The sequence below is a fragment of the Spea bombifrons genome, chromosome 2 (assembly GCF_027358695.1).
Source record: "Spea bombifrons isolate aSpeBom1 chromosome 2, aSpeBom1.2.pri, whole genome shotgun sequence".
Lineage (NCBI taxonomy): Eukaryota > Metazoa > Chordata > Amphibia > Anura > Pelobatidae > Spea > Spea bombifrons.
This window is the reverse complement of record NC_071088.1, coordinates 140,750,266-140,769,536: the sequence shown is the minus strand read 5'-3', so window position 1 is coordinate 140,769,536 and position 19,271 is coordinate 140,750,266. Positions and strand designations below refer to the sequence as shown.

At 43.8% G+C, this 19,271-nt stretch overlaps 1 protein-coding gene, 2 non-coding genes and 1 pseudogene across 3 annotated transcripts; all 4 read right to left on the bottom strand.

The window, feature by feature from the left end:
- Positions 1-5,531: 5,531 nt before the first annotated feature.
- Positions 5,532-6,515, bottom strand: LOC128473954 (olfactory receptor 52Z1P-like). Its single transcript, XM_053456176.1, has one exon. The coding sequence runs from the start codon at positions 6,513-6,515 to the stop codon at positions 5,532-5,534; it is 984 nt and encodes a 327-aa protein (XP_053312151.1).
- Positions 6,516-9,275: 2,760 nt separating this feature from the next.
- On the bottom strand, positions 9,276-9,394 carry LOC128478481 (5S ribosomal RNA). The gene has a single exon (XR_008349397.1). It is a non-coding gene; the product is annotated as a 5S ribosomal RNA (ribosomal RNA).
- Positions 9,395-9,623: 229 nt separating this feature from the next.
- On the bottom strand, positions 9,624-9,742 carry LOC128480342 (uncharacterized; annotated as a pseudogene).
- A 231-nt stretch (positions 9,743-9,973) lies between these two features.
- Positions 9,974-10,092, bottom strand: LOC128479045 (5S ribosomal RNA). The gene has a single exon (XR_008349937.1). It is a non-coding gene; the product is annotated as a 5S ribosomal RNA (ribosomal RNA).
- Positions 10,093-19,271: the final 9,179 nt, after the last annotated feature.

Here is a 19,271-nt window from a genome sequence, read left to right as displayed (position 1 = left end):
TTTAACATCACGGAGGAGAAACACCGGGAACAAACATCTAAGGGGTGTGATACCCTTGCAGTAAGTGTAAGTGTCTGTCTATGCTTGCGGGTCACACGACTGTTAGATACTACACCATTGTGTTTTTCCACGTATTTTCTGCTTCTCTTGCATATTCACACCGTATATTCACCCGGAGGACTGGATGTTTTTTTTGAAGCCTGAAAATCCACACAAAGTGTGAGTGCATTACTTGGACACATAGTGTCATCTTTCATATACAATATTACGCAATCATTGTTTTTTTCTTTTCGCTTTTATTTTTCATTGTCCCAAACCGGTATACACAAGCGCCCCCTAGTGACCCTTTTTCTGTTCAAGAAAAACACTTGGAGAGTGTTTTTGTACGGGCTGCAGCTGGGTATCCGGAATCTGTGTACAGAGGAAACAGGGAAGTACACTAATTATTATCATTCTTCTCCATACAATCTTCTCAGTTTGTCCTTCACTACTTTGCGTTTTCATACATAATGTATAGATAAATCAGTGACCGCCCCCCTGTATAATGTATAGATAAATCAGTGACTGGCCCCCTGTATAATGTATAGATAAATCAGTGACCGGCCCCCTGTATAATGTATAGATAAATCAGTGACCGCCCCCCTGTATAATGTATAGATAAATCAGTGACCGGCCCCCTGTATAATGTATAGATAAATCAGTGACCGGCCCCTGTATAATGTATAGATAAATCAGTGACTGGCCCCCTGTATAATGTATAGATAAATCAGTGACCGGCCCCCTGTATAATGTATAGATAAATCAGTGACCGCCCCCCTGTATAATGTATAGATAAATCAGTAAACGGAGCTCTTTCTGTTTTTTTGTTGCAGCCGTAACCCTTCCTCCAGATCAGGAATCAGCTCTCACGGCTTTTATCTAATCCAGAGATGTTTCGGTTATTTGTAAATTAATAAAATTCATTATTTCTGTTGAAGTGACCCCCCCCAGCAGGAATTCAGATTATCAGCACCAACAGCGCAAACTGAGACATGTATGACTAAGTATACTGCCCTCAAAAAGTATACTGCCCCCACTAAGTGATAGTACTGCCCTCGCAAAGTATGCTGCCCTCAATGACTGACTTTACTGCCCTCACAGGATATACTGCCCTCACAGGATATACTGCCCTCACAGGATATACTGCCCCTAATACTGACTGACTTTACTGCCCTCACAGGATATACTGCCCTCACAGACTGACTTTACTGCCCTTACAGGATATACTGCCCTCACTGACTGACTTTACTGCCCTCACAGGATATACTGCCCTCACAGACTGACTTTACTGCCCTCACAGGATATACTGCCCTCACTGACTGACTTTACTACCCTCACAGGATATACTGCCCTCACTGACTGACTTTACTGCCCTCACAGGATATACTGCCCTCACTGACTGACTTTACTGCCCTCACAGAATATACTGCCCTCACTCACTGACTTTACTGCCCTCACAGGATATACTGCCCTCACTGACTGACTTTACTACCCTCACAGGATATACTGCCCTCACTGACTGACTTTACTGCCCTCACAGGATATACTGCCCTCACTGACTGACTTTACTGCCCTCACAGAATATACTGCCCTCACTCACTGACTTTACTGCCCTCACAGGATATACTGCCCTCACTGACTGACTTTACTGCCCTCACAGGATATACTGCCCTCGGTCACAGGGCCAACAGCTCCTCTAACAGCAGTCTCTAAGACACCATAACAGACAGACCCCATTTCCCTCACTACCTTGGAACAACAAACCACCTCAGGCAATGAGGCAACAGGTGGGATAAATTCTCCCATAGAACAAACCACTTCAGACAGTAAGGGGTGGAATCTATTCTCCTCAGTATCCTGGAACAAACCACTTTAGACAGTAAGGGGTTTACACTTTAAAATGTAAAGACACAAAAAACGATGTTGTCAATTATATTTCACACATTTCCAAACTGTATTTCAACTGGTAAACCTAGAAATCTGAAAAAATAAATGATTAACTTATAAATAAATAAGGTTAAATGAATAGCATTTACTGAACAGCTATGGTACAGCGTAACTCCCATCACTATATACTAAGCCAGACATTGATGTGGGCAGCCTCTGCCACTGAATCAGCTTGCCTGTGCCAACTCATCTCCTGAATCAGTCTGCCCGTGCCACCTCTGCCCCCGAATCAGTCTGCCCGTGCCACCTCTGCCCCTGAATCAGCCTGCCTGTGCCACCATTTGCCCCTTAAGTAGCCTGCCAGCACCATTGGTGCCCCCTAAACACTTCACCATCAAGCTTTGGTGGCTTCTTATATTATTGGAATAATTTTATAGAAAGCCTACGGTAGACCTGAGATAGAGCCCAGAAATACGCCACGAAAATAGTGAAAAATAACAGAAAAAAACCCATCTATATACACTTATAATATTGTGACACTAATTACCGTAATTGCTCAACCCCCCCAAAAGATGAATATTAATTTAGGAAAAAAAGAATTAGCCTGAATAGAAGACGACCCTCTAGGAAAAAAGTTTTATTAGTAAATATTTAATTCATGTAAACTATTTTCAGATTTAAAAAAACTATGATTGAGAAAAATGCATTTCTTGTTTTATTTACCAACCTGCCCCCAGTTATGCACATCTGGCCCCCCGGCTTGCCACTCTGCCCCCAGATATGCCTTATACCCCCTATTTGCCACTATGCCTTTCATATATGTCACTCTGCCCCCCAGATATGCCTTATACCCCCTTATGTGCCACTCTGCCACCCAGACTTATCAATGCATCCCTAGACTTGTCCCCCGTGCTTCAGACTCCATGGTGTCAAGTGGGGGCAGCTGTTGAACGTCTCCGCAGCGCTGCAGGGCACCTAGATCCTCCTCTCTGGCAGCAGGTGAACGTCAGTACGATGCGCGCAGACAACCTCCGCTGCCAACCGGCGCTTCCTCCGGGGCTTCTATGACTGAGCACCAGAATGAGCATCGTGCAGACATTCACCGGCTGCCAGAGGGGAGGATCTAAGGTCTCCTGCAGCGCTGCGTGGGATCTGGATCTTAGTCTTGTATTCAGACATCTATTTGAGGTCTGATTATAAGATGACCTTGAATATAAGACTCATCTTATAATCAAGCAAATACGGTATTTAAAAAAAAATAAAAAAATTACACTGAGACAAAAAAACATTACAAAAATACAACAATAAAAAACATCAATATATAGACTGAGAATAAGATCTGTGTTGAGAAATTCGCCATAATTGGTAGGGAAAATAACAGAAAGTCCCAAAACTTTTATATTTTTGGTGTTCTTCAAACTGTTTTTCCTCCCCTGACCGTCCCTGTCTGTTTAAATCTGGAAGCAGACGGGGAATCTGTCCGGGTTCTCGCTGCGAGTCCCTCGATATCACTCCCAGCCGGTAAAGGAATTTTAATCAGATCTCTGTACATCTTATTAGTGGAAAGGAGGCTGTGAGCGGCAGGCAGTGGGCTGGACCACGCGTGACCATGGAGGGTGCAATGTAAAGCCACTTTCGCCTATTTCAATGGGAGGTGTCTGTAGGAGCAGATATTGGGGTGGCTCTCAAAACGTAGCAAGGGGACACTGGGAATGAGAAATGGGGCGTCCATTGCTCCTTCTGGCTGAGGACGTTGCATTATGGTTGTCGCATCATCAATGGCTTTACCCCCAAGAGCAGATTTTTGGAGGCCCTCAGACCTTTCTCTCTGTAGAAATACCGTATATCACATACTGGCCGGCTTCATTTATTCAGATTAATTAAGATTGATAGAGTTTATCCTAAAAGTAACTGTTTCTGTGATTAACGACTCGGTTTTCTGTAAAGCCTGAAATGTCATCGTTTAGGAGACTTTAGTCTGATCCTCGCCCAATGCCCAGTGGGTGGATTTATAAAAAAAACCCAATATTTTACTTGGTTACTGGAAAAACCATCAGTGAATCCTCATCTTGGTCACGTCACACGTGGGAATATATTTTATACATAAAACAATAAATAGATGACGTTATTCTGATGCCCCACGGAAATACTATGTATAAAAAGCAGAGATTCGCTGCTCCTCCGCGTCAACAGCCGAATCCTCTGGGTTGCAGGGGCGTGGTCCTGACACTCCCAATGGAGGTGTGTCCTGTGAGATCAGCAGGAACGCCCACTGATGTCAGATAGGAACGCCCACCGATGACGGCGGGAATGCCCACTGACGTCGGCGGATAGTCCTGGCTGCATCTCCCAACGTCAGCCTAACAGTTGCCATGGTGATAAGCCCTGCCCGGTTTGACTTCCTTCCGGCATTTTCCCAATATTTTATATTAACCCTTACACTTCCTAGACAGTGTCTCCGTTAAAGAGATGCATGGAATTGATGTGTATTCACGTTAACCCCGCCTGCGCTGGATTTCTGATCCATTGCACGTTATTTTAATGGACAACCATGGGTTTTCTTTCAAAAAGAAATTTCAAAGTGACCCCAAACTTGTTACTTGTTGACACGTTTACGTATCAATCAGTTTTGCTTTAACCAACTCCGTCAGGATAAATATTACAATAATGACAGCAACGAATGATTGAAAGACATTAAGGAAAAGGCAAGTTAACTGCCCTCGCTCACTGAGCAGGTCGGCCCCATCAGGCCCGTCTAGTCTGTAAAGACTCAAACCTTAATCCGTCGTCGGTCTTGTCTTAGAGTCAAGAGCCATATGCCAAACCTACGCATGTTTAATACCCTCACTGTATTACCCTCTACCACTTCTGCTGGGAGGCCATTCCACTGATCTACCACCCTCTCAGTAAAGTAAAACTTCCTTCCAGTCCATCTCAGTCTCTGACTCTCTAGTGTTAGATTCCGGTCTCTGATTGTAACTTTCCTCCTCCTTTAAAATAAATTTCCCTCCCGTCCTTTATTAACCCCTTTATGTATTTAAATGTCTCTCTCAACCGCTCTGTCTCTTCTCCCTCCCGTATTTCTTCTCTTCTCTCCCCCTTCTCTTTCTCTTTCCATCCATTCATATAATTCCTGCCTTTTAATGCTGGTTGTTAGATTTTATTTATTATTATATATATATTTTTAAAGGTAGCCGGAAGCTATAACTAAATAAACGCGTGCAGGAGAAATCACGGCTTCTTTAATCAAATAATATTATTTTATTTTTCATTTTCATTTTACAAGCATGAATCACAGACTGCTGGAATATTCTATTCAAATGCTAATGTGAATAATAACGCGTCCATATGAGCCATAACCCATAAATACATTATTATTATCATTTTTGTTACAAAAACAATCATTTGATTTTGACCGAATGTTGGCGTCACCAGCTGTACCAGGTTTTTTTTAACCGTTTTAGCTATAAAAAACTATATAAATGTGAAAACAAATAAAATAGTTAGATTTATGTGTTTTTCCCCATTTTGGAACCACCTCCGATCACATGGTATGTCATGCTCTTTGGGGTGGGGAAAAAAATGAAAGATCAGATGCATTTTTTTTAATTGTCAGAAATTAGGTTAAGGGATATGATGTTTTTTCTCCTCCTGTAGAACCGGCCAAACATCGCTCTCTGTCTAATCTCTTTTGTCCTAACACCGTAGATTATGGGGTTCATCATCGGGGGGACGATGACGTAGAGGTTGGCCAAAAGGATGTGGACATACGGCGGAATGTGGCCTCGATCGACCCTGTGCGCGATGAAAGAATAGAAAGCTGGCAGGTAGAACATGAGTATAATGCATACATGGGACATGCATGTATTGAGAGCTTTGAATTGAGCGTCGGTGGAAGGGAGTCTGAGAACAGCCCTGAAGATGACAAAATAGGACATGACAATAATTATCAAATCGACACCAGTTGAGGAAAAAGCTGCGACGAGCCCATACACGCTATTGACTAGTATGTCTGCCGTCGCCAGCCGGGCCACAGCCATGTGCTCACAGTATGCATGAGCTATCACGTTGGTCCCCAGGTACGGAAGCCGGTTTAGAAGAAGGACGAGAGGGGTTATTATACAGAAGGCCCGAGTGGTCACCAGAAGGACCATCCTTCTCATAAATGTGTTTGTTAGGGTGACGGTGTACGTAAGCGGGAAGCAGATTGCGATGTATCGGTCATAGGCCATGGTAAGGAGAACCGAGGACTCGATGACAAAAAGATAGTGAATGAAGAAGAGCTGGATGAGGCAGCATTCAAACAAAATACTGTGGGAGTTAAACCAAAATATGCTGATGGTCTTTGGCACAGTGGAGGAGCACAAGAAGATGTCGGTGATGGCCAGCATGACCAAGAACACGTACATGGGCTGGTGGAGACGTTCCTCAGTTGCAATCACGTACACCAAGAATGAGTTTCCCAACACGGCCAGGAGATACATGGAGCAGAACGGGACGGAGAGGAGAAGGTGGGAGCTCTCCAAGCCGGGTATTCCAATCAGATAGAAATATTCAGGGTGGAAGCGGCTGGTATTCAGTGTTTCCATTGTATGATCTCCTGTGCTTCACTCTGAAGACATCTTTGAGAAGAAGCATTAAAGAATTAGCTGTCACTCTGGGTTGGATTGGATTTTACGAGCATTTACTTCATCTCTCGGTATTGAAGTGCGTGGGATGGTAAGAACTTCTGGGGACAGAACAGAACTCTGGGCAGATTTATTAAAAGGGGATCGGCAACTTAAAAATGGAGCGCAGCAGCCAAGTATTTCGAGGACCTAAAGAAGCATAAACTTCTAAACGATCTAATATATCTATAACAGTATCTGTCCTCTAGATTGTAAGCTTACGGGCCGGGCTTTCTTTGACTAATGTATCCACATCGCTTACAGATCCTGCCAGTCCTTTATTTAACAAACCATGGCTTCTGACACCATGATAAAAAATCCAAAGTGAATCGAGACGTTTAAAAGGGAGAAGCGTACGGCCCTTAGGGGTTTAATCTCGAATAATTTACTGATATTGAATTATCTGTCGATGGTATCCGCATATAATAACAGTTTCACTAAATAAGCATTATAATGAATTTATATATATGCATGACAGTCCCCCCCCCAAAGAACTAAATCGGGACTGTTTTTAATTAAAAAAAAAGTATTTCCCGTGAACGTCTGAGTCACAGTAATTTAGACAAATAAAAGCGACAATTCGATATATAGATATATATAACCCCCCCTTTATAAACCAGAGAGTACAGAATTGCGCCACAATAATCTCCGTATCGCACAATTTTTGGTGCAGCCGCAACAGGAAAAACCTATTTTGTGTGAAATAAAGGAGAATAATTATCGGAGCTACATACGGAACCTGCACCCAAAGCACAAAACTCACCCGCTGCTCCGAGACACCAGATATACGACGGGAAAACGCCAGAGCATGACTGAGCACACGCAACGCGGCTGCCTAGAACATAGTGGAGGCTGGTTAACATCAGGGTCCTTGACAGGGCTTCGGCGACTTTCGGCTTTTTATATGACGAGTACCTAATTCCCTAATCCCACGGGAACGGAGAAGCTCGCTAATGATTTCCACTCATTATTCCAGTAATTAACCGGTGTGCAGATGGGAGACAGCGAATCATCACAAATCTCCTTCCACCCACTGTCTGACGGGAAGTTTTTTACGATTTTAATGTCTGGTCCTCTAAGGAGATGCTCGCCTAAGTTTATTAGGAAAGACGGGTTTTGTAACCCATTTGGGGTGTTGGCTGTGTTCCTGGAATTATCGGCTGACACTAGGGAGCTACGATAAATTATTTTCCATAATCCCTTTTTCTGACTTTATTATTGTTTGAGGGTGACGTTGTATCTACAGCCCCACAGGGTTACTGGGTGACTGTTACCTCTCTAGGCTCCGATGCTTCCACGAGCAGGGCAGCCGACGCGCTCAGACCCCTGCTCGTTCCGCCGCGTCCTTCCTGCCTCTAGACGCGCGCCTCCACAAGGATCGAGGGATCAAGATGGAGCGCGCGCCTCAACATCATGAAAGCCGTTCGCGCATGAATATTCATGTCGCTTCTTAAAGCAACATTTATCTTTTTTCCTCCTCCCCCTAATTAGGTGGGTAGGAGGATCGAGGAGTAAGGAGGGATATTTAAACCCTCAGTTGGTATTCCACCCTTGCCTGTGATAGTGCCTTATTGCCTGCACTTGCGGAGCTCTTCATCACCGCTTGGGGCGCCTTTCCAAATTACTGCAGTGAGGATCCACTTCCTGACCAGCCGAAAGTGACAGTAACAGAATAAAGACATCAATCCCACCTTGTGTTACCTGAAGCATTTCCAGCTTGGTATCTGCGTACGTTCCCGGTGCGTGTCTGTCGAGGGTGGGGGGTTAATCTGTTTAACACACTCGGCGGTCACAATTGAATCCTCCATCAGTTTTATCTTAGACAGCAATGGCTTTGTGGTGTTACACGATTTAGTTGGGAAGAAGGACGGAGGCTTTCGTCTATGTGTGGACTACAGAGAACATAACAAGGTCACCATCAAAACAAGTGGCCTTTGCCTATGATTTGGTGTATATTATTCACAAATATACACCAAATTGGACTTACAATCTGGTAAGGGTGAAGGAGGGACATGAAGTCTATTAATACTAAGCCGCGCCGTTCAGGCTCTGCAACGCCCCTGCCAGTGTTCAACACTTCCTCAGCGATGCGTTCCGGGATATGTTGGACACATTTGTAGCAGTGTATCTGGATGACATCTTGGTCTACTCACCATCTCTTACCACTGATCGTGAACACATGAAACGTGTCCTTTCCCGTCTCCAGCAACATAGACTCAATGCAAAGTTAGAGAAGTGTATATTTGGGACAACCTCTGCCGAGCTTTTAGAATTCATGTTAACTCCTAGGAGCATTAAGATGGATCCTAAAAAATAGTATTTTAGATTGGCCCGTTCCTACATCCGATAAAACCGCACAGAAATTTGTGAGCTTTTCAAACTTCTACAGGAAATTCTTCAATGGCTTCTCCAGGCTCATCACTCCCATCACCCAGCTAACCAAGAAACATATGGCTTTTGGTTGGTCCCCTCAAGCAGAACAAGCTTTTGATGAATCAAAACAAAGTTTCACATTGGCTCCTAAACTTTTTTCTGCTGCTGCTGCTTGTCGTCACACAGAAAGAATTATAAGCCCTGGGACAGGACAGAGAAGGTGAGAAGGTTCAAATAAGGGTTTAAAGCTTTGATGATGAGCAAGAAACACATGGCAAAAAGCTCTCCCCGGACTGTGAGAAAAGAAAAAGCCTACAACATCTGGTATTCCCAGGCGGTCTCCCATCCAGGTACTAACCAGGCCCAACCCTGCTTAGCTTCCGAGATCAGACGAGATCGGGCGCTTTCAGGGCGGTATGGCAGCAGGCATGAAAGTTTTTTATTTTACTCCTCTTATTCTGTTGCTGCTGCTGTTGCTGCTGCTGCTGCTGCTGCTGCTGCTGCTGCTGCTGCTTGTCGTCAGACAGAAAGAATTTTAAGCTCTGGGACAGGACAGAGAAGGTGAGAAGGTGAGAAGATTCAAATAAGGGTTTAAAGCTTTGATGATGAGCAAGAAACACATGGCAAAAAGCTCTCCCCGGATAGGAGAAAAGAAAATGCCTACAACACCTGGTATTCCCAGGCTGTCTCCCATCCAGGTACTAACCAGGCCCAAACCTGCTTAGCTTCCAAAATCAGACGAGATCAGGCGCTTTCAGGGTGGTATGGCCGCAGGTGTGAAAGTTTTTTATTTTACTCCTCTTATTCTGTAGCTGCTGCTGTTGCTGCTGCTGCTGCTGCTGCTGCTGCTGCTGCTGTTGCTGCTGCTTGTTGTCGTCAGACAGAAAGAATTATAAGCCCTGGGACAGGACAGAGAAGGTGAGAAGGTTCAAATAAGGGTTTAAAGCTTTGATGATGAGCAAGAAACACATGGCAAAAAGCTCTCCCCGGACTGTGAGAAAAGAAAAAGCCTGCAACACCTGGTATTCCCAGGCGGTCTCCCATCCAGGTACTAACCAGGCCCAAACCCGCTTAGCTTCCGAGATCAGATGAGATCAGGTACTTTCCAGGTGGTATGGCCGCAGGTGTGAAAGCTTATTTTATTCCTCTTATTCTGTTGCTGCTGCTGCTTGTCGTCACACAGAAAGAATTATAAGCCCTGGGACAGGACAGAGAAGGTGAGAAGGTTCAAATAAGGGTTTAAAGCTTTTGATCCTACCTGATCCTAAAAAACATTTTTTGTGAAGGTAGATGCCTTGGAGACAGCGGCAGGAGCAATCCTGTCCCAACAACAAGGAGATGGTGAGACACGTCATCCTGTATCCCAATAGGGAGGAAATTTTTCAAGCGACTCTCCCTAAGTACTGCGGGGATACAGACTCCGCATCACTTCTTCTGTTTTCTAGGGACCTCAAGGATGTCAGAATTTAATGGCAAATCTCTGTGACTTGAAAAGTCTGTTTCTAACAGGGATATGGAGCTGTGGACGGATTCCTCCAGTTCCATCGGCTTAGGGGCTTATTGTCGGGGGAAATGGTGTTCAGACACGTGGCCTTCTGCATGGCTTGAGGTTGGACTCACTTACTCGAGCCTTCAAAGTTTTGTTCTTTCAGTTGGCCTTCTTTGGGGCTCTTCGCATAACGTAGCTAGTTAATCAGAATAGATCGATACATGGTGATTTGTTGCGGGAAGATGTCACGTTGGGGGCCAATCATGGTGGGTTTGCTTATTAGGCGCTCCAAGACGGATCAGCCTGGCCGGGGATTGAAATTAGATCTTGGAGCTTTGCCTGTTTCTGCGGCTTGTCCCCATGTGCGCCTCGCCAAATATCTATAAAAAAATATATATATATTTACCGATCCACATGTTTGTATTTTAGGTCACCAGTCAAAGAACTGTGTGGTCTGGATTCTGGGCTACTCCTACATGTACCGGGCAACAAGGAGGGCAGCAGTTTGCCAGAATCGTAGGCCACTTGGTTTTTCCAGGGACGAGGTTCAGATTCACTGGTTGGGCTTCAGGGGCCTATGATGAGAGCGCACTCAGAGCGAGGTACTGGTCCATGTCAGTTTGTACCGGGTGCCCCAGATCCTTGTACTTCACGCTGGCGGTGACTATTTTTCTACTGTCCAGAATTAAGAGCTCATTAGGGATATAAAGGTTACGCTTGATAATTTATGGTCCTCTTACCCCGGCCTTTTGTCTGGTCGGAGATTGTTACGTGCTTGCTTTGGAGGGGCACTATGTCCCTCAGCGGTGTTGACAGGTCTAGATGCCAGACGAATAAAGCGATCAAGGGTTTTATGGCTGTTAAGGGAGGTATTGTAGTTCCATAACCAAAATTTACCGGGGACTTACATGGTTGGTTTCGGGACAACGGTATCCATTTAAATGAATTGGGTCTAGGTATGTGGATTTTGAATGTGGGTACACGTCTGGCGAAGGCGGTGGCCGTGTGGAGGAGCTGCTAATGTTTTAGGTTAAAAACATATCGGCTGTGGCGTAGGGGAATTTTTGACACTAGCGCAGGGGGGTAGCCCTCATTTGGAGGGCCACAACAGAAGCACTAGCCGAGGGGGCTATATTGTATAGCCTTAATTACTGGGGTTCGATAGTTGTGTTACCTTTGCATTCATGATATGTTTTTGTGGTTACAGTGTGTTTTAGAAATAAACTCTGTGGCCTTTCGAACTCGGACCTGGTGTCATGTTTAGTTATTGGGTTTTATTCCAAATACCCCAGTTAGATGGTGCCCGAGTCACGTGAATTTGTGAGTTCAGTGCTTTTTAAACACTCATACACTCACATATCTAGGGCTGCAACTAACGATTATTTTAATAATCGATTAGTTGGCCGATTATTTTTTCGATTAATCGATTAATCGGATAAAAAAAATGAATGTAAATTTTTCATTTATTTAGTATAATTTACTAAACAAATGATGTTAAATACAAACAGCAGAATAAAAAAAAACTTTGATAATACATTTCTTGTCTTTATTTCCCAACCAGCCCCCCAATATATGCACATTTGAGCCCAGGCTTGCTACGCTGCCTCCCAGACATGCCATGCTGCCCCCCCACATATGCCACTCCACGCTGCCTCCCACATATGCCACGCCACGCTGCCTCCCACATCTGCCACTCCACTCTACCCCCCACATGCCACTGTGCCTGATACGCCTTATACCCCCTGAAACACCACTCCATCCTCCCCAGACATGCCACCCTGCCCTCCCCACATATGCCACGCCACGCTGCCTCCCACATCTGCCACTCCACTCTACCCCCATGCCACTGTGCCTGATACGCCTTATACCCCCTGAAACACCACTCCATCCTCCCCAGACATGCCACCCTGTCCTCCCCACATATGCCACGCCACGCTGCCTCCCACATCTGCCACTCCACTCTACCCCCCACATGCCACTGTGCCTGGTACGCCTTATACCCCCTGAAACACCACTCCATCCTCCCCAGACATGCCACCCTGCCCTCCCCACATATGCCACGCCATGCTGCCTCCCACATCTGCCACTCCACAATGCCTCCCACATATGCCACGCTGCCTCCCACATCTGCCACTCCACGCTGCCTCCCACATCTGCCACTGTGCGTGAAATGCCTTATATCCCCTGATACCCCACTCCATCCTCCCCAGACATGCCACCCTGCCTCCCAGACATGCCACTTCTCTACCCCCAGATATGCCACTCTACCCCCAGATATGCCTTATACACCCTGATACACCACTCCGTCCTCCCCAGACATGCCACACTGCCCTCCCCACATATGCCTTATACCCCCAGATATGTCACTTCACTGCCCCCAGGATTTAGATTCCCCTAAATTAACCCTAAACTTCCCATTAACCATAACTGCCCCTAAATTAACCCTTAACACCCCCTTAACCACAGCATCCCCTAAATTAACCCTAAAGACCCCATCAACCACAGCATCCCTAAATTAACCCTAAACACACCATTAACCACAACTGCCTCAAATTAACCCCACACCCCATTAACCACAGCTGCTCCTAAATTAACCCTAAACACCCTATTAACATAACTGCCCCTAAATTAACCCTAAACACCCAATTAACCATAACTGCCCCTAAATTAACCCTAAACACCCCACTAACCATAACTGCCCCTAAATTAACCCCCACCTCCCCTAACTTTCAGTAGCCCAAATATATATATATATATTACATACATATATACACATTATATATATATATATATATATATATACACACATACACATTATATATATATATATATACACACATACACATTATATATATATATATATATATATATATACACACATTTATACATATACTTACAGTTAGATGAGTGTCACAGCCATGTGGTTCTGGCCTGGAGAAGGAAGGGGCGGGGCCAGTTGTCACAGTGATTACAGGGAGGGGGAGTAAGTAGGAGCTGCTGCTGTGAGATGGTGAGTCAGACTAAACGGATTATATAAAACCCTCATTTTATAATCGATAATAATCGATAATGAAATTCGTTGCCAACGAATTTCATTATCGATTATTATCGATTTTATCGATTAGTTGTTGCAGCCCTACACATATCCTACACAAATCACATGTATGTGGTCTCTACAGCCTCTGAGACAGACACACACCCTGGAACAGGAAGTAACTTATCACATGGCACATGGAAGTGTGGGTAGTGATGGGAAGTTCGGATCATTAAAGTGAATCGGATCATTTCGATTCGTTCACTGAAATGATCCAATTCATGATCCGGATCTTCGGATCACTCAGTGTGTCTGCACGGAGTTACTGTTTTCCAGTAACTCCGTGCAGGCACACTAACGATTGGCCCCGCCCCTTTTATTATGAATCCTCCCCCCTGCCTCCAGTGATGTCAATGAAGGCAGAGAGTCGTTCAAAGATTCGGATCTTACAGGGATCCGAATCTTACAGTGATCCGGATCACTGTAAGATCCGGATCATTGTAAGATCCGGATCATTGTAAGATCCGGATCTTTGAACGACTCTCTGCCTTCATTGGCATTCTAATCATTAAGAGAATATCACCATACTGTTATAAATAATACATTAATAATCACTGCCCCCAGGATTTACATTCCCCTTTACCTGCAACTGCACCTTAAGCTAACTTTATTAAATTAATTAAATTAACCCTCACCATTAAATTAACCCTAAACACCCCATCAACCATGACTGCCCTAAAATTAACCCTTAACACACCATCAACCATGACTGCCCCTAAAATTAACCCTTAACACCCCATTAAGCATAACTGCCCCAAATTAACCCTAAACACCCCATTAAGCATAACTGCCCCTAAATTAACCCTAAACACCCCGTTAAGCATAACTGCCCCCAAATTAACCCTAAACACCCCATTAAGCATAACTGCCCCCAAATTAACACTAAAGACCCCATTAAGCATAACTGCCCCTAAATTATCCTTAAACACCCCATTAAGCATAACTGCCCCCAAATTAACACTAAAGACCCCATCAACCATACCAATTTATTAGGTAATTTATCTGGAGTACATGCAATTAATTTAGGGGTAGTTATGGTTAATGGAGTATTTAGGGTTAATTTCAGGGGCCGTTATGGTTAATGGGGTCTTTAGGGTTAATTTCAGGGGCCGTTATGGTTAATGGGATCTTTACGGTTAATTTCAGGGGCAGTTATGGTTGATGGGGTATAAGGGTTAATTTTATGCTGATGACTGAGGCTTAATTTAATTAATTTAATAAAGTTAACTGTAGGTGCAGTTATAGGTAAAGGGGGGCAAACTCAGGGGAATCTAAATCCTGGGGGCAGTGTGAACATTATTAATGTATTTATTTATAAAAGTATGGTATCAGTAATATTCTCTGAATGATTCGAATCTCTGTAAGATTCGGATCCTTGTAAGATCCGGATCCCTGTAAGATTCGAATCATTCGACTCTTCGGTTCATTCGACTCTTCGGTTCATTCGACTCTTCGGTTCATTCGACTCTTCGGTTCATTCGACTCTTCGGTTCATTCGACTCTTCGGTTCATTCGACTCTTTGAACGACTCTCTGACTCTATGAGTCATCGTTCCTATGAGAATTAATGAGCTGTAACCTGACCCCAGAGTGCTCTGCAGATGACTCACAGCTTTAGGATCAGGTTACAGCTGCATGATGATTCACAGACTGAACCGCTACAAACGAATCGTTCAGTCTAGTGAACCGACTCATTCGGATCACTAAAAAGAACCGGATCAAATGAACGATTCGTTCATGATCCGGACATCACTAAGTGTGGGGTAAGCTATTTTACAGAAAGACAATCAGTCGGGGACAAGTCTGTTGTGTGTGGGCTAATAAGGATCTCTGGGAAAAACTCTGGCTCTGATAGGGTATTATATATATTTATAAACAAAGGTAATGGTGGTGCGGCCCATAAGTGAGTGGAGCGTAAAATAAGGACTCACCCTTGTAGGGTTAAAATAATATTCTTTGGAGTCAGTACAACTGACTCCAATCTATGTCGCCTAGTGTGACATCGGAATCACACACCCATCTATAGCTGGAATGTGGATAGCTACAATGGATAAAAGTCTTCATAGAGCAGTACAGCAACGATATTTAGCAGCATAAACAGAAAAAGGGGGCCAAAATGGGCTCCGTGGCTCCAGGTATAAGCAGCACGGTGCTGACTTAGGGCAGCACTCCTCCTTTAGGGTAAACAGTTTGGACAGCAAGGGTAGGTGATGGGGTAGGTGGGTATAGAATGCACAGCTTGTAGCCTAAATATATATTTAATATTCATATACAACATAAATATATTTTTAAAACTCAGTGCTAAAATTAATACTCAAGTGTCCTCTCCAAAGTCACCAATACGCGTTCCACCCGTTGGCTTCCTCAAGTCGGTATCTCAAGTCGTGTGTATGCTTTTACCTATTTTACTTTTTTATTGCATATATTTACCCCCCCCATTGCAATGAGCAGGTGATGGGGCAAGAGGGGGATATAACTGGGTCCTATATATATATCTATATATATATATATATATATATATATATATATATATATATTATTACCCCCTGCGCCCAGAGTGGACTAAGTGAGAGTGAGGGTGAGCCTAGGGTTAGTGGCACCTGGGTGCAGTATTTCTTACTAACACGCAAGCTTGCACTCCCTCATTATAATACACTTACACGTTTCTCTTTCTCTCCCTTTCCCTTCTCCCAGTTACCAAGCACTCCAACACAAGAAATTGACACAAACACTCCATCAAATACTAACAAACACACACTCATGCAAACACTATACACTTACACGCTCTAACACCATACACTGCATTGCATAATCTAAAATCATAGGCTCACACACCATACATTAACAGACATGCTAACACCGTATGCTGACACAAATACCATACAGTACTACACACCATACGCTCACACATGCTAATAGTGATGTCCGGATCATGAACGAATCGTTCATTTGATCCGGTTCTTTTTAGTGATCCGGATGAATCGGTTCACTAGACTGAACGATTCATTTGTAGCGGTTCAGTCTGTGAATCATGCAGCTGTAACCTGATCCTAGAGCTGTGAGTCATCTGCAGAGCACTCAGACACAGACTCTGGGGTCAGGTTACAGCTCATTCATTCACACAGGAACGATGACTCATAGAGTCAGAGAGTCGTTCAATGATTCGAATGATCCGAAGAGTCGAATGATCCGAAGAGTCGAATGAACCGAAGAGTCGAATGAACCGAAGAGTCGAATGATTCGAATCTTACAGGGATCCGGATCTTACAAGGATCCGAATCTTACAGAGATTCGAATCATTCAGAGAATATGACTGATACCATACTTTTATAAATAAATACATTAATAATGTTCACACTGCCCCCAGGATTTAGATTCCCCTGAGTTTTCCCCCATTTACCTATAACTGCACCTACAGTTAACTTTATTAAATTAATTAAATTAACCCTCAGTCATCAGCATAAAATTAACCCTTATACCCCATCAACCATAACTGCCCCTAAAATTAACCGTAAAGATCCCATTAACCATAACGGCCCCTGAAATTAACCCTAAAGACCCCATTAACCATAACGGCCCCTGAAATTAACCCTAAATACTCCATTAACCATAACTGCCCCTAAATTAATTGCATATACTCCAGATAAATTACCTAATAAATTGGTATGGTTGATGGGGTCTTTAGTGTTAATTTAGGGGCAGTTATGCTTAATGGGGTGTTTAGGGATAATTTAGGGGCAGTTATGCTTAATGGGGTCTTTAGTGTTAATTTAGGGGCAGTTATGCTTAATGAGGTGTTTAGGGTTAATTTGGGGGCAGTTATGCTTAATGGGGTCTTTAGTGTTAATTTAGGGGCAGTTATGCTTAATGAGGTGTTTAGGGTTAATATGGGGTAGTTATGCTTAATGGGGTCTTTAGTGTTAATTTAGGGGCAGTTATGCTTAATGAGGTGTTTAGGGTTAATTTGGGGGCAGTTATGCTTAACGGGGTGTTTAGGGTTAATTTAGGGGCAGTTATGCTTAATAGGGTGTTTAGGGTTAATTTGGGGGCCGTTATGGTTAATGGGGTGTTAAGGGTTAATTTTAGGGGCAGTCATGGTTGATGGGGTGTTAAGGATTAATTTTAGGGGCAATCATGGTTGATGGGGTGTTTAGGGTTAATTTAATGGTGAGGGTTAATTTAATTAATTTAATAAAGTTAGCTTAAGGTGCAGTTGCAGGTAAAGGGGAATGTAAATCCTGGGGGCAGTGATTATTAATGTATTTATTTATAACAGTATGGTGATATTCTCTGACTGATTAGAATGCCAATGAAGGCAGAGAGTCGTTCAAAGATCCGGATCTTACAATGATCCGGATCTTACAATGATCCGGATCTTACAATGATCCGGATCTTACAGTGATCCGGATCACTGTAAGATTCGGATCCCTGTAAGATCCGAATCTTTGAACGACTCTCTGCCTTCATTGACATCACTGGAGGCAGGGGGGAGGATTCATAATGAAAGGGGCGGGGCCAATCGTTAGTGTGCCTGCACGGAGTTACTGGAAAACAGTAACTCCGTGCAGGCACACTGAGTGATCCGAAGATCCGGATCATGAATCGGATCATTTCAGTGAACGAATCGAAATGATCCGATTCACTTTAATGATCCGAACTTCCCATCACTACATGCTAACACTGCATGCTAAGACACACGCACGCATTCAAGCACCATCCTCATCCCCTTTATATTATCATCCCTGTAGCTCACCCTACTGTCTCTCACCCAAAAAAATATAATAAAAACATTCTAAAATCAAAATAATTAAATCATAATAAAAATAATACAATCAATAAAATAATAACATCACATCATAAAATAATTAAAATGAATACACTCAAATTGTTACACATACACATTCATGCTAACACACTCTCTCTAACACACACACACACATGAACTCATACTAACACACACACCTTCCCATACATACGCCCTTACCTGGATTCTCCTTTCCTGAGCTGCTTCGCTTTTACCGATGTTAAGTGATTCTTCCACCTTCCTACCTGCGTTCCTGAGCTGGACCAAGTCGGACAGGCCCTTATTTTAAATAATTCTATCTTTCAGGAGGCCCCCTGGAACTCTGGGATCTGGGACAACTGCCCCCCATTGATCTGTCCCTGCTGCCTTCCTCAACCCCACCGGGCACCTTGGTCACCAAGTGCCTGGGTGCCTTGCACCCATGGCACCAACCGTAGCGCACCACTGGAGGGGGTGAACAATCTTGTAAATGTATTTATTTTATAACTTTTTTGTTGTTATTGCAGGGTGTGTTTGTTACGGGCGAGGATGTCCAAAACAGTGAATGTACTGGGTATAGATATACCATATTCCTATATTTACACAAATATCATTTATGGATTAATCTACATCTCTTATACCTCCAGTGACTGGGGGCTGAAAGTGTTCTTGAATGTGGCCGCCCCCTGCTTGAAGACAGGTTTGAGGAATGAAACCTGGTGTCACCACTTCCCCAGATGGCTCAGGTCCAAAAAAGAGCATGTTAAGGCACAATGCAGATCGGGGCAATTACTAATCTATAAAAATCTAAATCAGTGATTTATCCTGTGTTTATTGCACGGAGCTCGCTCTAAAAATAGTACTGATGACCGGCAGCATTTTGGGAGCCGCTCGGCGCGTTGGGCTTTCCAGGCGGGGATCGGCCTGCAGGGAAAACGTC